Source organism: Gymnodraco acuticeps, unplaced genomic scaffold (genome assembly GCF_902827175.1).
Source record: "Gymnodraco acuticeps unplaced genomic scaffold, fGymAcu1.1, whole genome shotgun sequence".
NCBI classification, from domain to species: domain Eukaryota; kingdom Metazoa; phylum Chordata; class Actinopteri; order Perciformes; family Bathydraconidae; genus Gymnodraco; species Gymnodraco acuticeps.
This window is the reverse complement of record NW_022990652.1, coordinates 1,777,332-1,797,224: the sequence shown is the minus strand read 5'-3', so window position 1 is coordinate 1,797,224 and position 19,893 is coordinate 1,777,332. Positions and strand designations below refer to the sequence as shown.

Sequence of the window (19,893 nt, the reverse complement as noted above, 5' to 3'; positions counted from 1 at the left end):
TTGAGCCGATTTCTGATGTCCATTTTGTAATGGAAACAGAAATGGGAGTCTACAGAATGCACAATAAACAAATCCAGAATAGGCGGCAGAGTGTGATGCTGTGATTGGTCTAAATGGGGACGAATCACAAATCACAGACACATGCATTTATTTGACGTAGCCTGCGATTTTTTTTTTTTGTTGTGACATCACATACATCGTAGCATAAAAGTTCACAGTTTATTTATAATTAAAAAAATAAAAAAAATATATTTTTTAATTTGTATAAATAATAAAAAACGTGTTTATTGGGGGAGGGCAGGAATGTCAAATGGGAGGGCCTGGCCCTCCCTGGCCCTCTCACGGCGCCGGGCATGAACTTACCTCTGGAACTAATCGACGCGCCGTAATGTACGTGAATGAGGTTCAACGCCCAAATGACAATATTTTTGAACTATTTCGATGTCCATACACCGGAAGTAGGCGCCGCCATTTTTTACAACGGAGGTCTATGGGAGTGTCGTAACTCTTATCTCTCTAGGGCACTGGTTCATGTTACGTGTCCCGACCAATCAGAGCACACTGTGCTCACAGGAAGGGTGGGGGCTGGAGCTATTGGAGCTACAACGAGCCGTTAAAGGCAGAGAGTGAAATTCAGTGAATACACGTAGTTTACAGAGATGCTGTATGAGAAACCAATGTGAGTTGCGTTTATCTTTACCCATGGATGCACAATAAGAACGGATCCATATCGTCTTACTGCCATCCCACGGAGCTGTAATAATGGATATATTGCACATGTTTGCTGTAATTCATTATCATACTACATGGGCTGTATGATTAAATCTTGTACCGTAAATGTTGTATTAAATAAAGTTAATATTACCGACATTATTAACGTCCCTGTAGCTTCGTATTGCACTAAGAAGCTTATTGCACTGTATATAAATATATATATATATATATACAGTGCAATAATTATTTCATGCTAAATGAAGCTCTGTTGGATATCACTAGATCCTGTTACAGCGTAATATAAGTACATAACGATTGATGTGTACATTAGCATCATTACTAGCTAGCCGCTAGCTGCTAACTGCCGCCTCGTTCATATCAAATCCATGATAACAACAACCCATTACCATGCTGTCATGAACGCGCGGTGCTGTTACGTGTACGCAAATTGACGTGCTTGATGTGAACGAGCATTTTTGTCAAAGTTGCGCATGCTCTATGAGTGCACATACGGGTACTTCTCAGGCATGCTGGGTAATCTGTGACGTTTCACTCTCTCAAAGGTTGGGCCATTTTATCATCATGCGCTAATGAGCAGCTCTCATAGGAATGAATGAGGCCCCGCCTCCCACGCTGTATCCAGTTCTTATTATACATCCATGACTCCGACGCCCAAGGTCCACCGCCTGCCTGTACTTAATGCAAATTTGCTTTAGGTTGGCGGTAAGCTGGATCTTTGCGATGGCGCTTGCGTCGTGAGGGAAGTCCTTCTCTTCTGTCGGGGTCCTCGGATACTGCACCTGAAATGCATCCCATATATCGCTATATTTAGACCGGCAGGTCTCCCAGTCAACATTCTCCTGTACTTTGGCAGTTTTGTAGTCCAGTGCAGAACAAAATTACCTAACCCACCTTTAAGGGGACTGATGAGAAACGTATTTCCTCTCCGTTACATATTTCCATGTCCCTTCTTTCATCCCTCTCCATCACCACTGTATTTTATCACTATTTGCAGCCAGTCCCTTCCTCCAGAATCCATTTGCTCTGTCTTATTTGAAATTCATCCTAAAGCCAGCTGCAGATACTTGGACAAAACACTCATTCAGTAAATTAGCGGCCTGTCCTCTTTGCAAACAAGAGGTTTATCTCAATGGAGTTTCTAACTTTCCTGCCAACTTGCAATAGCAGCGGAGAGGAGATTTATACTGCTGTGAAAAATGACTTCCTGTTTTGTCATGATAATCTCCTTTGGTTCAGTACATCTTTTCCAGCACAGAAATATAATATTGTCTCAAAGGAAGCTGTGTGTTGAAAATGTCTGAATGTTTCAACAGATCTGCTGCAATTCCTGGATGTCTTGGCATGTTAGCAACTCAGATTCAAATGTCTTTCAGACTTTTCCACACGTCATAGCTTTAACCTACAGTATCTGCCACAAATGCCATGGGGTATTTGACCGAGGGGATGTATTTGTCAGTCAGCGCACCATAATGGGAACCATGGAAAGTGTATCTATTGACATTGTGACAAAGATGTGACATCCCCCTCATTCAACGACAGTCCAGAGGAACTTCCCGAGCTGCCGCACTGGCTCTGATTGGTCCATTCAGGGAGCAACAGGAAGTAGAGAGACGTATCAGTCAACTGGAGGCTAGCACTCTACAGCTGTGGAACAACAAACATAGAAGAGTGTGCGTTACACACAGACAATTCTTCCCTATAAAAACATTTGGCTGTTGTTGCTAGGGCTGCTGCTTGCTTCATCTCACAGATGACACATAGTGGCCACACTTACAGTATAGCGTTAAACATACACACATACCACAGTTGTATAGTGCAGTACTGCATGTTTTGTAGGGTCTGCTTTTTGTCCCATATTATTGCAATATAAAATCATTACTTTCTAATGATTCGTTTTCATAAAGTGAGTATACCTGTACACATTTTTTTTTCTTTTGCAGTGAAAGGCAATTCAAGAACACCAAGGAAAATGACATTCCCAGAACAAATTACCATATCTTCCCTTCTAAAAGGGTTAAATTAATAATCTTTTTCCTCAAAGTAATGATAAACCTGTGAGTTGGATGTAGAAGAGTCAGAATCAATATAGATGTTTTTTATTTTAAAGAAAATTCTGATTGAACATGGTAAAAAACTGTAAATTATAGTGTCCGTCCAAATATTATTTTTTACTTATAGTGAAAACTAGCCTTGGATGATGGTAAGGTAGACTAAAAGCTTTAGGAATCCAAAGTACAACATATAATAAATACCCTGTATCAAGATGTATGCAAAACAAGTGACATTTTACCTTTTAGAGAGGTTTAGCCAAAAAAACTCCACCTCTGAGGTGATTTGGGTGGAAATGGGGGTTTTACCGTTTTTCTGGAACCCATTGGTCGATTTCGGTGATTGACATCTCTTTCTGACCGTTAGAGCCAATAAAATCGAAGGGGTATCTCCCCACTCACACACATGGTAAAACAAAAAGGTGTGGGCTTCGCGCACCCAGTTTTGCACGAAAGTGAAACTGTCTCTAGCTCTGACTTCCAGAAACGGAAAAGGAGGTTTATTCTTTCACACAGAGTGACGTCACGAGCTACCCGCGAAATACGCCATTTTCCTGAAGGTGCAAATATCCTGGAGGTGCAAATATAAACAGCTAGCTAACGTAACCAGGCAGAGCGCACTAGGTTTTTTTTCTGAATTAACGACTGAAGAAATCACTGTATGTCTTCGGATTACATCTCTGGACTTGAGGGCTGTGCTCTAGGTCGTTACCAGCGTAAACTAGCTGTGTGGGTTGTCGGATTGCCCTTACAGACTGCCTGCAGATGTATGGAAAAACGACCCTCGAAAGTGGCCTTCGGTCGATTTTGGCAGCATCTACGTCCATCTTCTGGAAACACCAGGTGAATACCCCACTTGTCACAATAATATTATCATGCCATTGCATATATGTGGTATTTTAGAGTTGACTAGATATTGATTAAGGCAGTGTTTCTCAAACTTTTTCATACCAAGGACCACTTAACCAATAAAAAAACACTCGCGGACCACCTAACTCCATAAATATCCAAAAACACATCGTTTTTTTAGAACAGATTACAAATCGCCTGAAAATTGTACAAACAAGTGGCAACATGTGTGATGAAGGTGTTGCGCTGGGCTATATCATGCAATCGAAAGTAAAACTTAAGCTCACTCCATTGCGGAAAACTTACATTTATTCATTTATTTCAAATGTGAAATGTTACCAATATACTCACGGACCATTAGGGGGCGCTCACGGACCACCAGTGGTCCGCGGACCACACTTTGAGAAGCACTGGATTAAGGCAATAGACTATGATATTCAGTACAGGAAGCTTAGCAACACCTAGACTGTTACAGGATTTTTATTTTGGAAAGTATTTTCTTTTCTTACTTCTCACGTTTTTTATTATATTTTATTATATCATAACTTAGTACTTTTTTCTTAACATAGGTAACATTAAGCTGTCTGTGGCTCTTTCCTGCTGTAACGATGCAAATTTCCCCTCTGTGGGACTAATAAAGGTATTCTGATTCTGACTAGTCTAGGGCCTGTAATACAGGCCCTGGACTGTAAACATAACCTCATCATTGGCCATTGATATAATTTGGTACAACCAGTATTGTAGCTATTGTCACTGTGTTAAGCCTTACATTGATGCTTACCAGCTGTGAAATCAAAGGTAGTATATCCTACTATGTTTGATGTTTAATTATAAGGTGACAGTGTATGTTTTACCTTTGTGTTTCAACAAGGTGTCCACACTAGAGAAGCTATGAAGAACTATAAAGCACTAGACTCCTACAAGCTGCTGGAATCTGGTTGGGTGCAGACAGTGAGGCATATGATTCCGGATGACACAACCCTTACTGTCCTGAGAGCTGACGTGACACCGTCATTCCGTGTGTATGACTTGTAGTTCATTGTATTTGTATGTTGATTTATGTATGGCAGGCACATGGGGTTTTCAATAGGCTCAGTTATTGTTGTGAACAATTGTATGCAAAGGGGGTAATCTTGCCATTAATGTATACTAACATGTAGTATGTGTAGTATGTCCAATTCTGCCATGTTTGGAGTTGCCCGAAATAAATGTTTATATCCGAGAAGGATTATTAATTAATTAATATTAATGATTAATAAAGGCTTTTCTTGTAATTCTGCTCGTATGTGATCTCATATAGTGGATCATTGTAGTCCTTCATAGGCCCAGATGAAATTACAATTGAAACGATATTGTTGGCAACATGTATTCCTTATGGAACACAAACAAATCCATGAAACTCTTATACAAAGACACCAGGTCAATATTTGAACAAAGAAAATAATACAGAAAATATGGATGGAATCCTAGGTAAAGTATCACAGAATCAACATACAAAATATAACATGGTCAACTCTAAATGTAAGCATGTGAACTAGCAACCACACATACAAATTCATTCCTTGTATACAATCCCACCCCCAAGGTTAGTCAAAATTGCACATACCCCAACTATCTTATCTGCACTTGATTTGTCTACCTGATCTGCCTCATCCTTCAGAGATTTAATATGTCGAATCGGCAAAGTGCCTTGCAAAATAACAAAACAGTTTTTCATTAGGCCAATCACACGCTCAATATGAATTCTAACCGATGACAATTTCCTAGAGGATTCAAGGTCTTTGGCTGGTAATTGACTCTGCCCTTTAGTGAATGCTGGTGTGAGCAGCTCTACACCAGCAATACCCGCAAACTCTTCCTTCAGCGTAAACCCCCTATCCGCTAGAACTTGGTCACCCGGGTGATGGTCACATTTAGTCAAGAATCCGCTTTGATGTACTATTTCCACATCGCTCACCCTCCCACCCCAGGCATCAGACAGAAAACAAATGGCACCAAGTGGGTTACATCCAATAAGAAACTTCATAGTGGTGTGACGCTTATCATTTGACCAGACTTGGGCACAAGCTTTAAGGTTCCCTGGAGATTCAATGAACACTTCAAAACAATCTATGATACAAGTCAGTAGGGTACAGAGCCTTGAATGCAGGTGGCATATTAGAAAATATGCGCTCCCTCTCTGGCCAACTAACAACACGCTTCAGTTTCACAAAGGCTACATCCATCCACTTCCCAAAATGATCTATGAGCGTGCTCTGAGGGATGCCTACCTGGTCTGCCAAATACTCAAACTTCATGCCATGTTTCAACTTAACTATCATATAAAAAAACTGATCAATGTAGGGGATGGATGGGGTACCTTTGCATGTCATCGAAACTAGCAAGAATTGAAAAGTGGATAGAAAAATGGGCCAAGTTAGTCCGGTGTAATACTGACACTTCTCATTGTTGTCAGCAACAGTGTTCGAAGACAGCCGGACAGAGTTGAGGGTGGCCCTAGCATGGTCCCTCTCAGCAAGAGCAGCATCTCTTTCCGCCCTGAGTGCAGAGATCTCATCAAAGAGCATCTGTTGAGGCACGGAAGGTGGAGACACTGAACTGGTCGACGGTTGAGGCGAATCAGGAGTAGGTTGATGCTGTGGAGGTTCGGAGGATGCAAGGGATGTGTCCTGCACTCCAACAGGGACTGCGTAAGCCACTCTGCACTTCTTTGTTGAGGGCCCATTTTCTTTGCCAAGCATCTTCTTGCCATGACGAGACATAGCATTCGAGAACCTAATACACACAAACATTACATATACCAGGGGTTAGGGCTGTGCGATTATGGCAAAAATCATAATCACGATTATTTGGGTCAATAATTGATATCACGATTATTAAATACGATTATTCATTGACTTTGAAAAAATCAATTTGTTGAACTTTAAAACAAATACAAATAATAATTTGAACAGTATATTTTTAACTGTTGATTACCCTGAACGTATAATTCAACTGAAAAACCAATACAAACATAAATTAAATAAATGATACATTTATATTTATATATATCATTTATATTAAAATACGATTAATTGCACAGCCCTACCAGGGGTGATAACTAACACCTACCCACAGCTGGTATGTTATTGTAAAATTGTATACTTCACATCTATCACAACAGTATTACAGTGTTCGATTTAGGCCAGGCATATCATCAGTATATACATGAATTTTCGCAAACCTTCTCAGTTTCTGGCACTTGTCAGCTGTTGGTAGTTTCCCAGGCGTAGCAAATTTGGTCGGGATGTAATCTGGATGGCCGGGCTCCTTGGAAGGCTGCCCTGAAAAACAGATAAGAGAACTTGGAGTCATGCATATCAGTGTGCCTCCTCTAGTCTAAAGTAAGATAAGTGATTTATTAAATGATTTATTTATAATCTATGATCTGCTATAATTATCATTATTATTCATTAGTCTTGTCATTATCATTATTGATCTGCTTTACCTGTTGATTGATATATATACATATACACATACACATACACACACATACACTGACATATATATATGTACACATACATATGCACACCTACATACTGTAGAGTTATATTTGTATTTATTCATGTTAGCAAACTATGGATAAGCTTAAAATGGGAATAATTTGGGTGAAACTGTGAGCTGGATGTGGGGCCTGTTGACATGTGTTTTTGAGGACAAAGGAAGATGGGGGAAGGTGAGAGCATGTCTTGATTTGCATTCAACTTATCTAGCTACAGTGGTTGGGGAAACCTAAGGTCGGAGGTGTCTGTGATATTTGGGCTGCCAATCAATGAGCTCTAAATGGGAGGATCTGATAACTCCTCCCATTGTCAAAGAGTATAAACAGACACACACGCGGTGTTCAGCCTCTTTCCTCTGGCTGGCACACGTGCAGGTAAATTCGGGAGCCCCAAGGGTAATTTGGATTAAATTTGTACTGTATTGATTGTATTGCATTGTCATATTATCATTAAAGTAGATTATTGTTTAACGGTTATTTGGTAGCTCTGGATTCCTTCCTGTATTAACCAGCTTGATAGGGACGCGCAGAGATTTGAAAAGCGGACCAGTTTTCCCTTTAAATCTCTAACAATACTCACACATAAACACATAGTCAAACACCTTCCCTATCCCTGTACCTCGAGAAAATAATTTCTCTGTATTTCCTCTTGAACTGGTTAATATCTGGACATCGCTTTAGCTCCACATTCACACATTCATGACTTGTCATAGCTGATGTGTGGCTCAGTTTACTCTGTGAAAGATGGACAATAAAGTAGCAGGGAGTATGTACATTGTCATTGGTAGATAAGAACTACAATTGTGGGGCTGACTAGACCAACCATGATGCTATGCTACCATGCTATGATTCTGCTGTAGAGGAAGGTAAACAGTAGTTTGGTCCAGTCCGGGCTAGGAGCGGACATCAGATTAATCATAAACATAGTAGTTGTTCTGAAATACAACTTCAATTTACCAGAAATGAAGTGTGCCGAGCAGATGCACACATATTGCACGGTGTCCTTGGGTTTCCACGGTTTCCACGGCTTGTGAGGCTTGCGACGCGAGCGCAAGCTCTCGCCCACTGGGCCCTCCGTCCTGGCTGTTTTTCGTGACTGGGGAACTTGAAGAAAGAAAACTTGGATTTTCCATCACGGCCCGTCCACACAGCAGCTTTTGGCGATTTGTCCACCGCTTCCAGCGCGTCTCCGCCCATTGACTTTGAATGGGGATGACGTCACTTTCCCTCGCTTGTCGCCGAATTGCATTGTGGGGGGGCGAGGCGAAGATTTCCAGGATTTCCAGGATGTTCAGGATTCAAAAGTTGAACAATGTTCAACTTTTGAGGCTCAGCTGGAAGCGACAGCCAATTAGATCCGTTTATGCAAATCTGACAGTTCAAGCGCTAGCCAATCAAACCGCGTGCAAGCAGGGAGAACCAGACCCGCAGTTCATTTCTATATTCCACAAAAATGGAGGAGAACTTAGTTATTGCGGTAGCAAATCACCCGGTTCTTTATGACCAGTCCCTATTTACTTACCGGGATACAAACCTGAGGAACCAGGCATGGGGGGAGGTGGCAGAGGCAGTGGGTGAAACTGGTAGGTTTTCGCTTGTTTGGGGATTTTATATCCAGTTTACTTCGTTGCTAGCAAGCATAGACAGTATCATTAGCCAGCATGGAATGTAGCATAAAATAGCACCATAAACATTAATCTCATAAATGTTCAAAATGTTAAAAAAATAAATGTTCATCATAGCCCTTCCTATTTGACAATAGTGTAGAAGAACCGGGTTTTTTTGCTTTGTATGTCGGGGGCGGGATATTCATGTGATATTCATGTGATTGGTTGTTGGTCGCGAAATCCCCAAGCTGCCAGACACGCCCAGCTCCATGATTTTCAAGATTTGGTCAAAGCTGCTGTGTGGACACACCGTCACTATCTGTTATCGAATGATGATTTCTACAAGTCCCAGCACTACACCACTTCACCATCTTCAAAGTATTGTATCTAACAAGTAAGTAACACGGCTAAACCCTCGGCCTGCTTGCACCTCGCGTAAAATGGCGGATACCGGAAGTACGGTGTCGCCCTCGGCCCAAAACCCGTATGTGTGAGTGAAATAATTGCTTATGGATTATCAGAAATCATTTCAAAGGGACACAGACACATTCACTTAACCTATGGATTAACTTCAGCAGCGTTTTTATCGTTTTAATGCCATTGAAGACCACTTTTGACTAGACAAAGACACAGGTGAGCCATGTTAGCATGTTTAGCTACCTAGCGCCACATGTTTTGATGTCTGTTTTTGTTTATGAAGTCGCGATTTCGTATAATTGAGTGATAATGAGGGTACCCTTCGATTCTGTGTCACCTCACGATGTGAAACGATGTCATGGATGTGCAGCAAAGATAAATAATAAGGTTTTGTGAGTGAATTTCGGTGCAGTCATCTGTTAGCATTTTTCACTCGTTGCTAATTCAGAGGCTCAGCATTAGCATTGTGGGTTTTATTTTGAAAAAAATAAATAATAATGATCAGTTAGATGACTTTCTTCCCGTTACATGGATATAAAACATTCATAGTTTATTAAATTAACATGCCCTCAGACACTGTTTCCTGCAAGATGTTGCGGCAGTGCCCCGGTACCGGGGTCTCTCAGGCTTAACAGGTTGGGTTTTCTGACAGCATTTAAGCATGTGGTTATATCTGCTGAGAGTCAAGGCTGTACAGAATGTGTGAACAGCCTCAAGGTCTTTAGATTATTAGGTCTAGCAAACCTTCATGTCATGAAACATATTATCAGTCTGGGTCTGTGTTTTACACTGTGTGTTCCCCTATTTGCCTTTTACTAACTTTTTGGATGTCAAAGAGACAAAAACACTGGTGGATAACAGAAAGGAGGAAGGATAGCCGGAGATAAACATGTAAGGCAGGGGTCATTGACTACATTTGTCCAAGGGGTAGACATTTTTCTCGCCCGACAGAGACACACTGAGGGAAAGAGCACTGTTAATCTAGTAGGGTGTCAGCAATCATTTTAGATAGCTATGCAGCGAGTCTTTAGCTCTGCGCAGCTAGCTTAAAGGGGACCTATCATGCAAAATGCACTTTTGTATGTCTTTTATACATGAATATGTGTCCCCGGTGTTCCAGGGAACTCACCAAGTGTCAGAAAACACAACCCTCTCTATTTTCCTCCATACCCAAATCTAAAAAAAAAGGGGCTGCAACGGATCTGATAAAAACTGATCCAGATTTGAACACTGTCCTGACGTCAGGACGGTGGCGCTACGGCTATTGGGCCAACTCTCCACCTATCAGGTGAATGTGGGGTTGGGCCACGGCCGGCCATTGCCGCTCGAAAGCGCTGGAGACGCTGTAGTACATATGCCAGGCCTGTAAGTGGCGCTGTAGTCCGCCACAAAAGCAGCGAAGAAGACTTCCCGCGCATGGTTGCCATGGTTGCCCTTCTGTTTATTCTCAGCTGTGGCTCTTTTTCTTCCTCCCCGAGGCAAGCGTTTGCTCCCGCTGCTGTAATTCAATGCAATCTCTCCCCGTCGAGGCAATCACTGTAATTCTCTCCGGTTAGTCCACCAGCAGATGACAAACACCCACCTCTCCGCCTCTTGCAAGGAACGAGGGGACCGTGCGGCAGAGTTTCAGTTAGGTTTTCTTTCGCCGGTCAAGATGTCCGTTAAAGTTTAAATCTTCCGGACAAAAATTGGAAAAGTGCCGGTCAAAGGTCTTCTTTGTTATTTATTGAGCTTTAAAACAAATGAATAACGACTATATAATAATATAATAAAACACGGAGGACGGAGATCTATTTTTCTCCCCCTCTTCTGACTTGATCAGAGCACGCTCCCCTCTCCTGCAGGGGGGCGTGGTCAGCTGCAGCTCACAGAATCAGCCCCCTGCAAAAACAGGGCTGGAGAACAGCAAATAGAGTGAAATGAGACATGGCTAAAATGCATGACCTGTTTGGTATTTTGAAAACAGAAACGTATAAATATACCTTTTATATAGGTATGGCCCTACAACAGGGGTGCCCAACCAGTCGATCGCGATCGACCGGTCGATCGCGGGGAGATTCCCAGTCGATCGCGAGATGTGTCTAAAAATAGAACAACAATATTCTGTTTTATTCTGTTTCTTCCTGTGCCAGAATAATGCACTTGACGCATCAAAGCTTTGTGATTGGCCGGCGTGACCCCATGTGTCGGGGCGTGGCTGGTGGGCAGTGGGCACTATTTCGCTGACGTTGTTCGTGTCAACAGGAGTGCCAGTCCGCACACACACAAGACCGCAATTATGGCAGAAGCAAAAAAGCCAAACATATATAATTTTCACTCCGAGTGGGAGGATGATTATTTGTGTATCTATTCCAATTCAAAGTCCATCTGTCTCATCTGCAATGCGAGCGTGGCTTTATCGAAGAAGGGTAATTTAGGAGCGGCATTTACGACGGAATTCCCTCCTAATTCTGCCCTACGCTCCCAAAAGGTGAGGGACCTGAAAGGACAGCTAAATGCACAGCAGTCCATTTTCACCAGGCCCAACAACAAGAGCAAGGCTGCTACCATAGCATCTTATCGTGTCAGTCACGTTCTTGCGAAACACATGAAGTCTTTCCAGGCTGAAATGACTGAGGGGGCTGTTCAAAAATCCTAGGGGGCGACTTTTTTTTCACAACAACGAAAAATACTGGCAATGTAATGAATTGACACACCAAGTTTTTTTCATTCTCACTGCTCTACAATCTCTTTGCTTCTTTATTTGTATTCTGGATTGACCCCTCTCATTCTGTTCTTTTCCTCTGATCTTTAATAATAGATAGTACATTATTAGATGCCTGCACTTTGTTAGTCACGTTAACAGACTAACATTGATTTCCTCAATTTATAAATGGACAGGCTCTGTAATTATACCATAACCTTTTCTCCTCTATCCCTTAACTCGTCTTCCTATACAGATTTATTTACTTACTATCTACTCTAGTCATGTCAGGATTAAAGACAAATTAATCTGTTTTTTTTTATTTTCAGGATTGAATGTTCAAACCAAGACCTAAAACCTGGCATTCCATAAGAAAGTGACTAATATATAAACCAAATGTAATATTGGATCAAATACTACACCAAATGGACAGACACAGATTAAAAATCTGTCACTAGATGTCGCTCATTGTACCAATACGGTTTATATAATAACATATTATTATTATAGTAAAAGGGCTCGCTTTGGCAAAAACCTGATCCGTACAGGCAGCCCTAAATAATAACAGGTAAGCATCATGTGTGGTGCTATCTGTAGTTGTCTTATTTTTTGTCGATTTCATCTTGTTTTTACAGAGCTGTGGAAATGAATTTCCCCCTGGGGACAATAAATCTAATCTAAACTAATTTAATATTCAATCCCACACTTGGCGATTGAGAACATACATTCGTAATTTACCTCGTTTAAATCACTTTTGTTCTAATACTATGGATTTAGTTGACACTACTAGCCGACTTTCTTTTGTCCAATATTTTGCGGGAAGGTACATTGAATTAGAAGCTTCTTATTATACATCCATGGGTAGAAGAAGAAGAAGTAGAGGTAGAAGAAGAAGAAGTAGAGGTAGAAGAAGAAGAAGTAGAGGTAGAAGTAGAGGAAGAAGAAGAAGAAGTAGAAGAAGTAGAGGTAGAAGAAGAAGAAGTAGAGGTAGAAGAAGAAGTAGAGGTAGAAGTAGAGGAAGAAGAAGAAGTAGAGGAAGAAGTATTAGAAAAAGAAATACTAGAAAAAGAAATACACTAACGCTACAAACAGGCACAACACTGTTACTCTGTTTTACTGACATGTAACATTTTATTTCACCTTGCTCTATGTTTTTTAACGCACATTCCGAAAATGGGGACACATGCTAACATTAATTAAGACTACAAGCTCACTTGGGGTTGAGGCTTGTTTACACGTTGCTTGACTGCCTGCCCACATATCTGATCTAATTATAGTAACGTGTGTTGGGGAAAATAATTATTTAAATTTATTTAATAATTGTGACATTTATTTAACTTTTCGATGGCTGAATGATGCTCAAAGTGAGGGGGCAAATAAAACAACTTAGGGGGCAATGCCCCCTTTTGCCCCCTCGTGGCGCCAGGCCCGAGTCTTTCAAAGATGGCGAAGTTGTGAAAGAAGCATTCCTGGAGGCTGCCGACACGCTTTTTGGGGACAGTAAAAATAACAGTAGCATTTCAACAGGTTTTTGATATAATAAAAACTCAAGTTAGATACCGTTATTAATCAGCTGTAAGTTTTTGTTTGTTTGAACTTATTCATTATAATTATTGTACAAAATGGTATAAGATAAAGATAAAGGTTATAGTCTATTATCAATTCAGGTTAAGAAACTAGTGTTGCTTGCATCCTATTTTAAAAGGCATTTATTTTTATACTCTACTAAATGCAACAAAAAAAGGGTTTGATTCTATTAATTTTGTCTTTTTTATTGCACTTTGGCAGCAGATTCCTGTGTAGCTTCAGATCTGAGTTGTCTTATTAGTAAGCCTAATTTATACTTTTGTAGCAACACTACTCAGTTTTACACAAGTAGAAGTGTGTATTTACCTGGTAGTAGGCTGTCAGTAATGGCTACGCCTGGACGCTTGGACTGGTAGATCTCGGCAGACTGGCAACTTTAAAAGTAGCTCTCGGTTCAAAAAAGGTTGGGCACTCCTGCCCTACAATAATCATTTAAATATAGCATGATAGGTGTCCTTTAAATTATTAGCAGTAAGGAATCGCTGTCCAGTTTGTTTTTCGTATACTCTTTTAATAGTCACATTTGGATGATGCGGTCACAATCTAAATGTTTAAAGTGTATTAAAAAATGTATCAAACTAAAGTTGAACAACATCAACCTACAGTTTGAAACAAATCAATGCCAAATAAGGTTCACTGACCAGGCTAGCCGATTAGCATGCTACATTGCAACCGCTGCAACAGATGGTACAGAATAACTGCCAAAACTGCCCCGGTCAAACACTGCCCAAACTTATCTTGTAAAACTGGCCAATAATAGATTATCCGAAGAGCTGCACCTGGAGAGAGTCACATTTCTTTAATTCATTAATATCCTGTGGCCCAAAGGGAAGCTTTGGCGCACGGGTCAACAGTTGACAATCACTAATGTAAGTTGAAGTAAGATCCACACGTTCAGAAAGGCCTTATTTCACAATAGAAAACACCACCACATCAACATTTCTCATGTTTTTATTGTTGCTGTGATAACACTATGACTTTGGACATTCATTGATAGTGGCCCGTACAGTATGGATAGTATGGAAATTACATTAACGTCTGTGTCAGGATTACTTTCTACAAACTACTGGTACATGTTTTTTTTTTAATCTTGGCAAATTTTCAACACAAATATTTCAGACCTACAGTTAGGAAGATCGGCCATTGCTCCTCAAAATCTAAATCATTCAATATATACACTTTGGGATGAACAATATTTGGAATTATGATAACACCTGCTTGTTAACTGAAAAGACAAAATCGATACATTAAATTAAAACCTCAATAAGTGTCCCCATGAACAATTTTTAAAATGCAAATCTAATATTTTCATTTGGGACAAGTTTCATACTTTTATGAAATCCTTATTTTTCATAATAAAATGTAGGCTGTATTTCGTTATTTACTTTCGGAAAAAGTGAAATATCGTTCTAAACATTTATATTTGGTGTACTTTAAGGCAATTGTATAGCTAAAGTTTTAGCAACACAAACATACAATGATTTCCATTTGTTTTTTCAAGTGCACTCTGGGACACTATGACATAATTGTTGGGCGTGGTTACAGGTACAACAACTACTTTCAACCAGAGAGGGCGGTAAAAGGCTCCTTTGGTGTTTGGTTACTCTTAGGACGACTTGAAGGCACTGCACACATTGATATTCCTGTTTCTGGGTCACAAACATGTTAATAATTGTAATAGTTTCTACAGGAAATGCATTGATAAGGGTCACAATAAAAACAAAAATAATTCATGACATAAAAAACAAAATCCTACAGTACATTTGGACAGATTATAACACACTTAAATTTACAAACAGAAAAACACTTTCCCTTTGGTGATTAACTCTGGATAATATATTTTATATACATACATACTGTACACATATACTTACAAAGGTGTGAAAAGAGCGACACACTGGTAAACAAGTAAATAGAAAGAAGGTTTTGTTGGTTAGCTATATAACCTGAATTTGTTAGAAAAACGGGTAAGTTTAAGAGCCATAGATTGGCAATTAGTGGCACTGCTGCACTGCCAATACACTTGTGAGGCCTATTGTGAAGTTAAGGATGGGCCAACTCAAAGGCATATCTTAAGAAATTAAGTTGAATTGTCCGATAAGTAAACATCTAAGAGTGTTTAGTATGGCGAAAAACACTAAAACAAATATTTACAAGGAGAAAGAACCAAAGGAATCCACTTCACACTCCCTGAACAAAAATACAATCTAAACTCTGGATGAAGAACTCATTAAAAAAGGAAAGTATTTTGGCCAGCTTTGAAAGGCAAAACTACCAGCTGACTTCATTTAAGCAATGCAGCTGAAGAATCCCTGACAAACATCTTGCTTCTTGGAAAAGAGTTGACTGTTTTTGGCTGTGATGCTCACTTTTCTGTCAGGTTGTTTGGAGCTTCATGTATTTCGGGTCAAAATGCGCACAGCAAAACATTCAGCTAGTGATTTTTAACAATGTACGTCATAGCATCACCAGACTGTAATGAGATATCCCCATTTAACTCTGCATTGGCCCTAAGAGAAAACTGGCATACCTTATTGTTGTCTGTACCCCTTACAAATGGACTGCGTAAAATGCTTAATGTCTTGAGAGGGTAAACGCTTCATTAAGTTGTGAAGGTAAACAAGACAAGTACAAAGTCCAATCTATAATATGTGCCAACTTGATTACCCAATAAGATTTAAATACATGATGTGTCCCTTTAGATGCCATGCAGAGGGACAACGATGATAAACATCTCAGCATTTGACAATAAAGACTGGTTAACAATAAAACATGGTGAATTTCCCAAGCATCTCATAATGACATAAATAGAACATCATATATTATAGAGGGACATCTGTATTACTTCATATCACCGATAACACTGTTTCAGCAAGATATGTGTGCTTGACATTGAGTTTCTGGTTAATAGGAAAGATATTTTCATACTTAAATATTTGAAATGAACTTCTTGAGTCTCTCTCTGATTGATGCTAAAGGTGAACTCTGACGAAAGACTGAAATGTAACTAAAATATGGAATGCCATGACATTTGGAGGTTAGTGTTTTCAGTCAAATTGGTTACTATGCATAATTGGTGGCAACATTGATAACAACTAACAATTTTAGCAAGCATTCATCAACTTCCAGTTCATGCTATATATATGGAATGACCCATCTTGTCACCTTTAACAATGTTGAGTTCTAGTTTTCAGAAATCTTCATGTATAACATTTACAACTTTTTTTCAGTTTCATAGATCCTTCCCATTCCACCAGAGGGCAATTAAAAATAAACACTGCTTCTACTTCAACATTCTCTTACCCCCCCATCCCCACCTCCCAACCTTATTCCTCAGTCAGCCTCATGGACACAGAGACCCTTGATAAAACCATTTAAGGCAGACAGCTCAGCACATTTCATGTCATGATATGAAGTCTGTTAACGCTCACCAGAAATGACCTTCACCTTGTATCCACATAACACTGTTCTAAAAACCACAAACATCCTCCTCCCCTTTTTTGGTTAGATCCCTGGAACAACTTGTCTTCAACTCCTTAGACGGAATAAACGACAGATCTTGGACCCCTTGTTTATTTAAGTTGGAACAAAGGAAGGAACTTGATTCACCAAAGCATTAGTAAGAAAAGAAGATCAGTAGAATTGTAAGTCCTCAAAGTAAGTAAGTAAGTAAGTAAGTAAGTAAGTAAGGTTGTAAGGTCAATTTCATTAGAAAAGTGATGAATCTGTTGTGGAAATGAATAGTGGCTCTGTAAACAATCCTTCATTGAGTGCTTTTTCTAAATTGCTAAACCTGTTGACCATATGAGTATTGATATTATTATTTTTTGCAGAATCAGCAGGGTGTGCCAAAATTGTTTTCACTTTCCTTTTATGGAAATGTATCAAGAAACCAACCTTAAAGTTCCGAAGTAAAAAAAAGGTGAAGCTGCTGGAGATAGCCAAAATTAACTTTCAGTTGAACGTGATGATCACAAAACTGAATTTGATTGTGTGAATTCCCCAAGATTTCAAATGCTTTCTTTCAAACATAAAAGAAAAAGAAAAATAGCGTTTTAAATCTTGGTTCAGACTCAAACTGAATCCGTAAAAGGATGTGAAGGAAACTGACGGCAGTGTCATGCTGTTTGTACGGAACATGTCGAATGGAAATGAAAAATGGGGATCAAGGGGGGGAAATCAAGTCTAAAACATAAGGCTACAGGATACACATTTAGAGAAGACTATATTACTGGCATTACCTTCATTTTCACAGATTAATTTTAAATAGTTCATATCAGCGTTGTCCTTCTCACACTTAAAACAAATAGAAAATAACAGCTAAAAAAAAATACTAACAGACCCCACACTTTTCTTCCTCCACACAGCATTAAAGTCTTATCTTCTTTCTTCGTAATTGCCTTTTTTCTTCATTGTGACATCATCCAAATCTTCATTAACTCTACTCCACCTACATGTATCACGTCACCGTCTTAAGTTCATACGAAGTCCCTCTAGACCTTCCCATGTTGCCCTTTACCTTCTTTCAGTCAGTTTTTCAATTAGAGATGAACCCCTTTGACTAATCTCCGCCATCTCCAGCCTTTCTTTATACCACCGAGTGTTCGTTTTTGTGGTTTCGGTGGTGATGGTGGGGGTGCGAGCTGCCGCTCAGCACCGTGTGGTTAACGGACGACGCTGAGCGGTCGGACCCCTCAGCCACTGTGCCATTGACGTTCTCCTGCCGCTGACAGCACAGGATCTGCCTGAAGGTGGCGCTCATCTCCTTGTCGCGGTACGAGTAGATGATGGGGTTCATGGCCGAGTTGAACTCAGCGAGAAGCAGGAAGAACTTCTCGTAGGTGAGGACGTTGCAGTTGGCGCAGAAGACGTCGAGGAGGAGGATGACGAGGCCGGGGGTCCAACAGACAATGAACGCACCTGAGGAGACATGAAGCAAAGGAGAAAGGGGTTGAAATTGGTACTCGGGCATGATTAACTGTATCAAAAAATCCCTATATTTTTCTTTTATTCATGTCCAATCCAATCCAACTTTATTTATATAGCACATTTAAAAACAACAGAGTTGACCAAAGTGCTGTGCATCAATAAATATATAAGAAAACAGCATAAATACATTTAGACAAAACCGATAGGACAAAAGGAAACTAATGTAAAAGCACGAGACAATAAAACCATACTTAAATCCACAGACTGAAAACCCTCATACATGATGTAAAAACACAAGAATATAGAAAACCCCAATTTAGAAAACACAGACTGATACGTCTTATACGTGGTCTGCAAAAGCACGGGAGAACAAGTATCTTTAAATGAGATTTAAAAACAGGCAAAGTGGGAGCAAGTCTGATGTCTTTTGTGTTCAGTTCAATAAACCAAATGTTCAATAAAACAGTCTAAATCTTTTTTTGTTCAGTTTGTGTTTTTAAATATAGAAATCAATAATGCACTTCAATATCTCTTTATTTATAAAAAAAAAAAAAATATGCTAAAAAATCCTCATAATTCAGCCCTCATTGACATAATATATTTTTTTATTTTTAAAAAGCCCTGGTTTCCCTTTAATAGAAATGTGCAAGTCATCCAAATTAATAACTCAAGCCTTTAAGTGGCACATACAAGACAGATGATTGTATATTTAGCCGGTTTGGCCCCTGTTATGTGTCATGGCTTTGCTTCTCACGTGAGTTACTATTACTCATCAGTCATTAAGCTTAAGTTCTTACCTATTCTAATGTATGGATGTCTTATTTGAATTATGACTCAATGATTCACTGCCAGAGAAATAAACCCGAGCACTGATGACTTCATCAAAATGGCATGTCTTTTTAGTGTCGCCTTAAAATGTACGACTCATCATGTGGCATGTTTGAATCAAGCTGATAACGACTTGTATTTCCTCTCCCTCTAATGAACCCCCAAAAAGTTAGAATGCAGAAAGTGTATTTGGCACTGAAAGAAATGTTTACAACAACACATCCCTATACAGTATGGTGCAGATGAGGACACAGTTGATTATTTAAAACAAGATAAACACTCTGAAACCACATCACCATCACTTAACAACCACACAATCAGTCTATAGAACAAAACAACAACACCCATATCACTCTACAACCACATATATAACTTTTAACAATACTTTTTGAATACAAAGTTCTGTTAATGTACAGTGATTTCAAATACCTTGTTATTGTGGGTGCAAAAATACCACTAAAAAGGACGGTATTTCCTTTTATAAATATACCTAAATGCATTACTAACCAGTGAGATATGAATAATTTAAACTCATTGTAAATACATATTATTTTTTTATCTTTATTTTGATATAATAAAGTAAGAAACAACTAAAGTAAAAAGAAAAGAAAAGTCCTGGTGTTCATTTTTTACAATTTGATGCGAGGAAAAATGATGTATGATTTATCG

The 19,893-nt window shown here is 39.5% G+C and overlaps 1 protein-coding gene across 1 annotated transcript in view; it reads right to left on the bottom strand.

Moving 5' to 3' along the window:
* Positions 1-14,402: 14,402 nt before the first annotated feature.
* Positions 14,403-19,893, bottom strand: part of lpar1 (lysophosphatidic acid receptor 1) — a 37,977-nt gene continuing 32,486 nt past the window's right edge. The window contains exon 3 of the mRNA XM_034229518.1: positions 14,403-18,387. Within this exon, the coding sequence (XP_034085409.1) occupies positions 18,056-18,387 (332 nt within the window). The 3' untranslated portion in view covers positions 14,403-18,055. The remainder of the gene's footprint in view (positions 18,388-19,893) is intronic.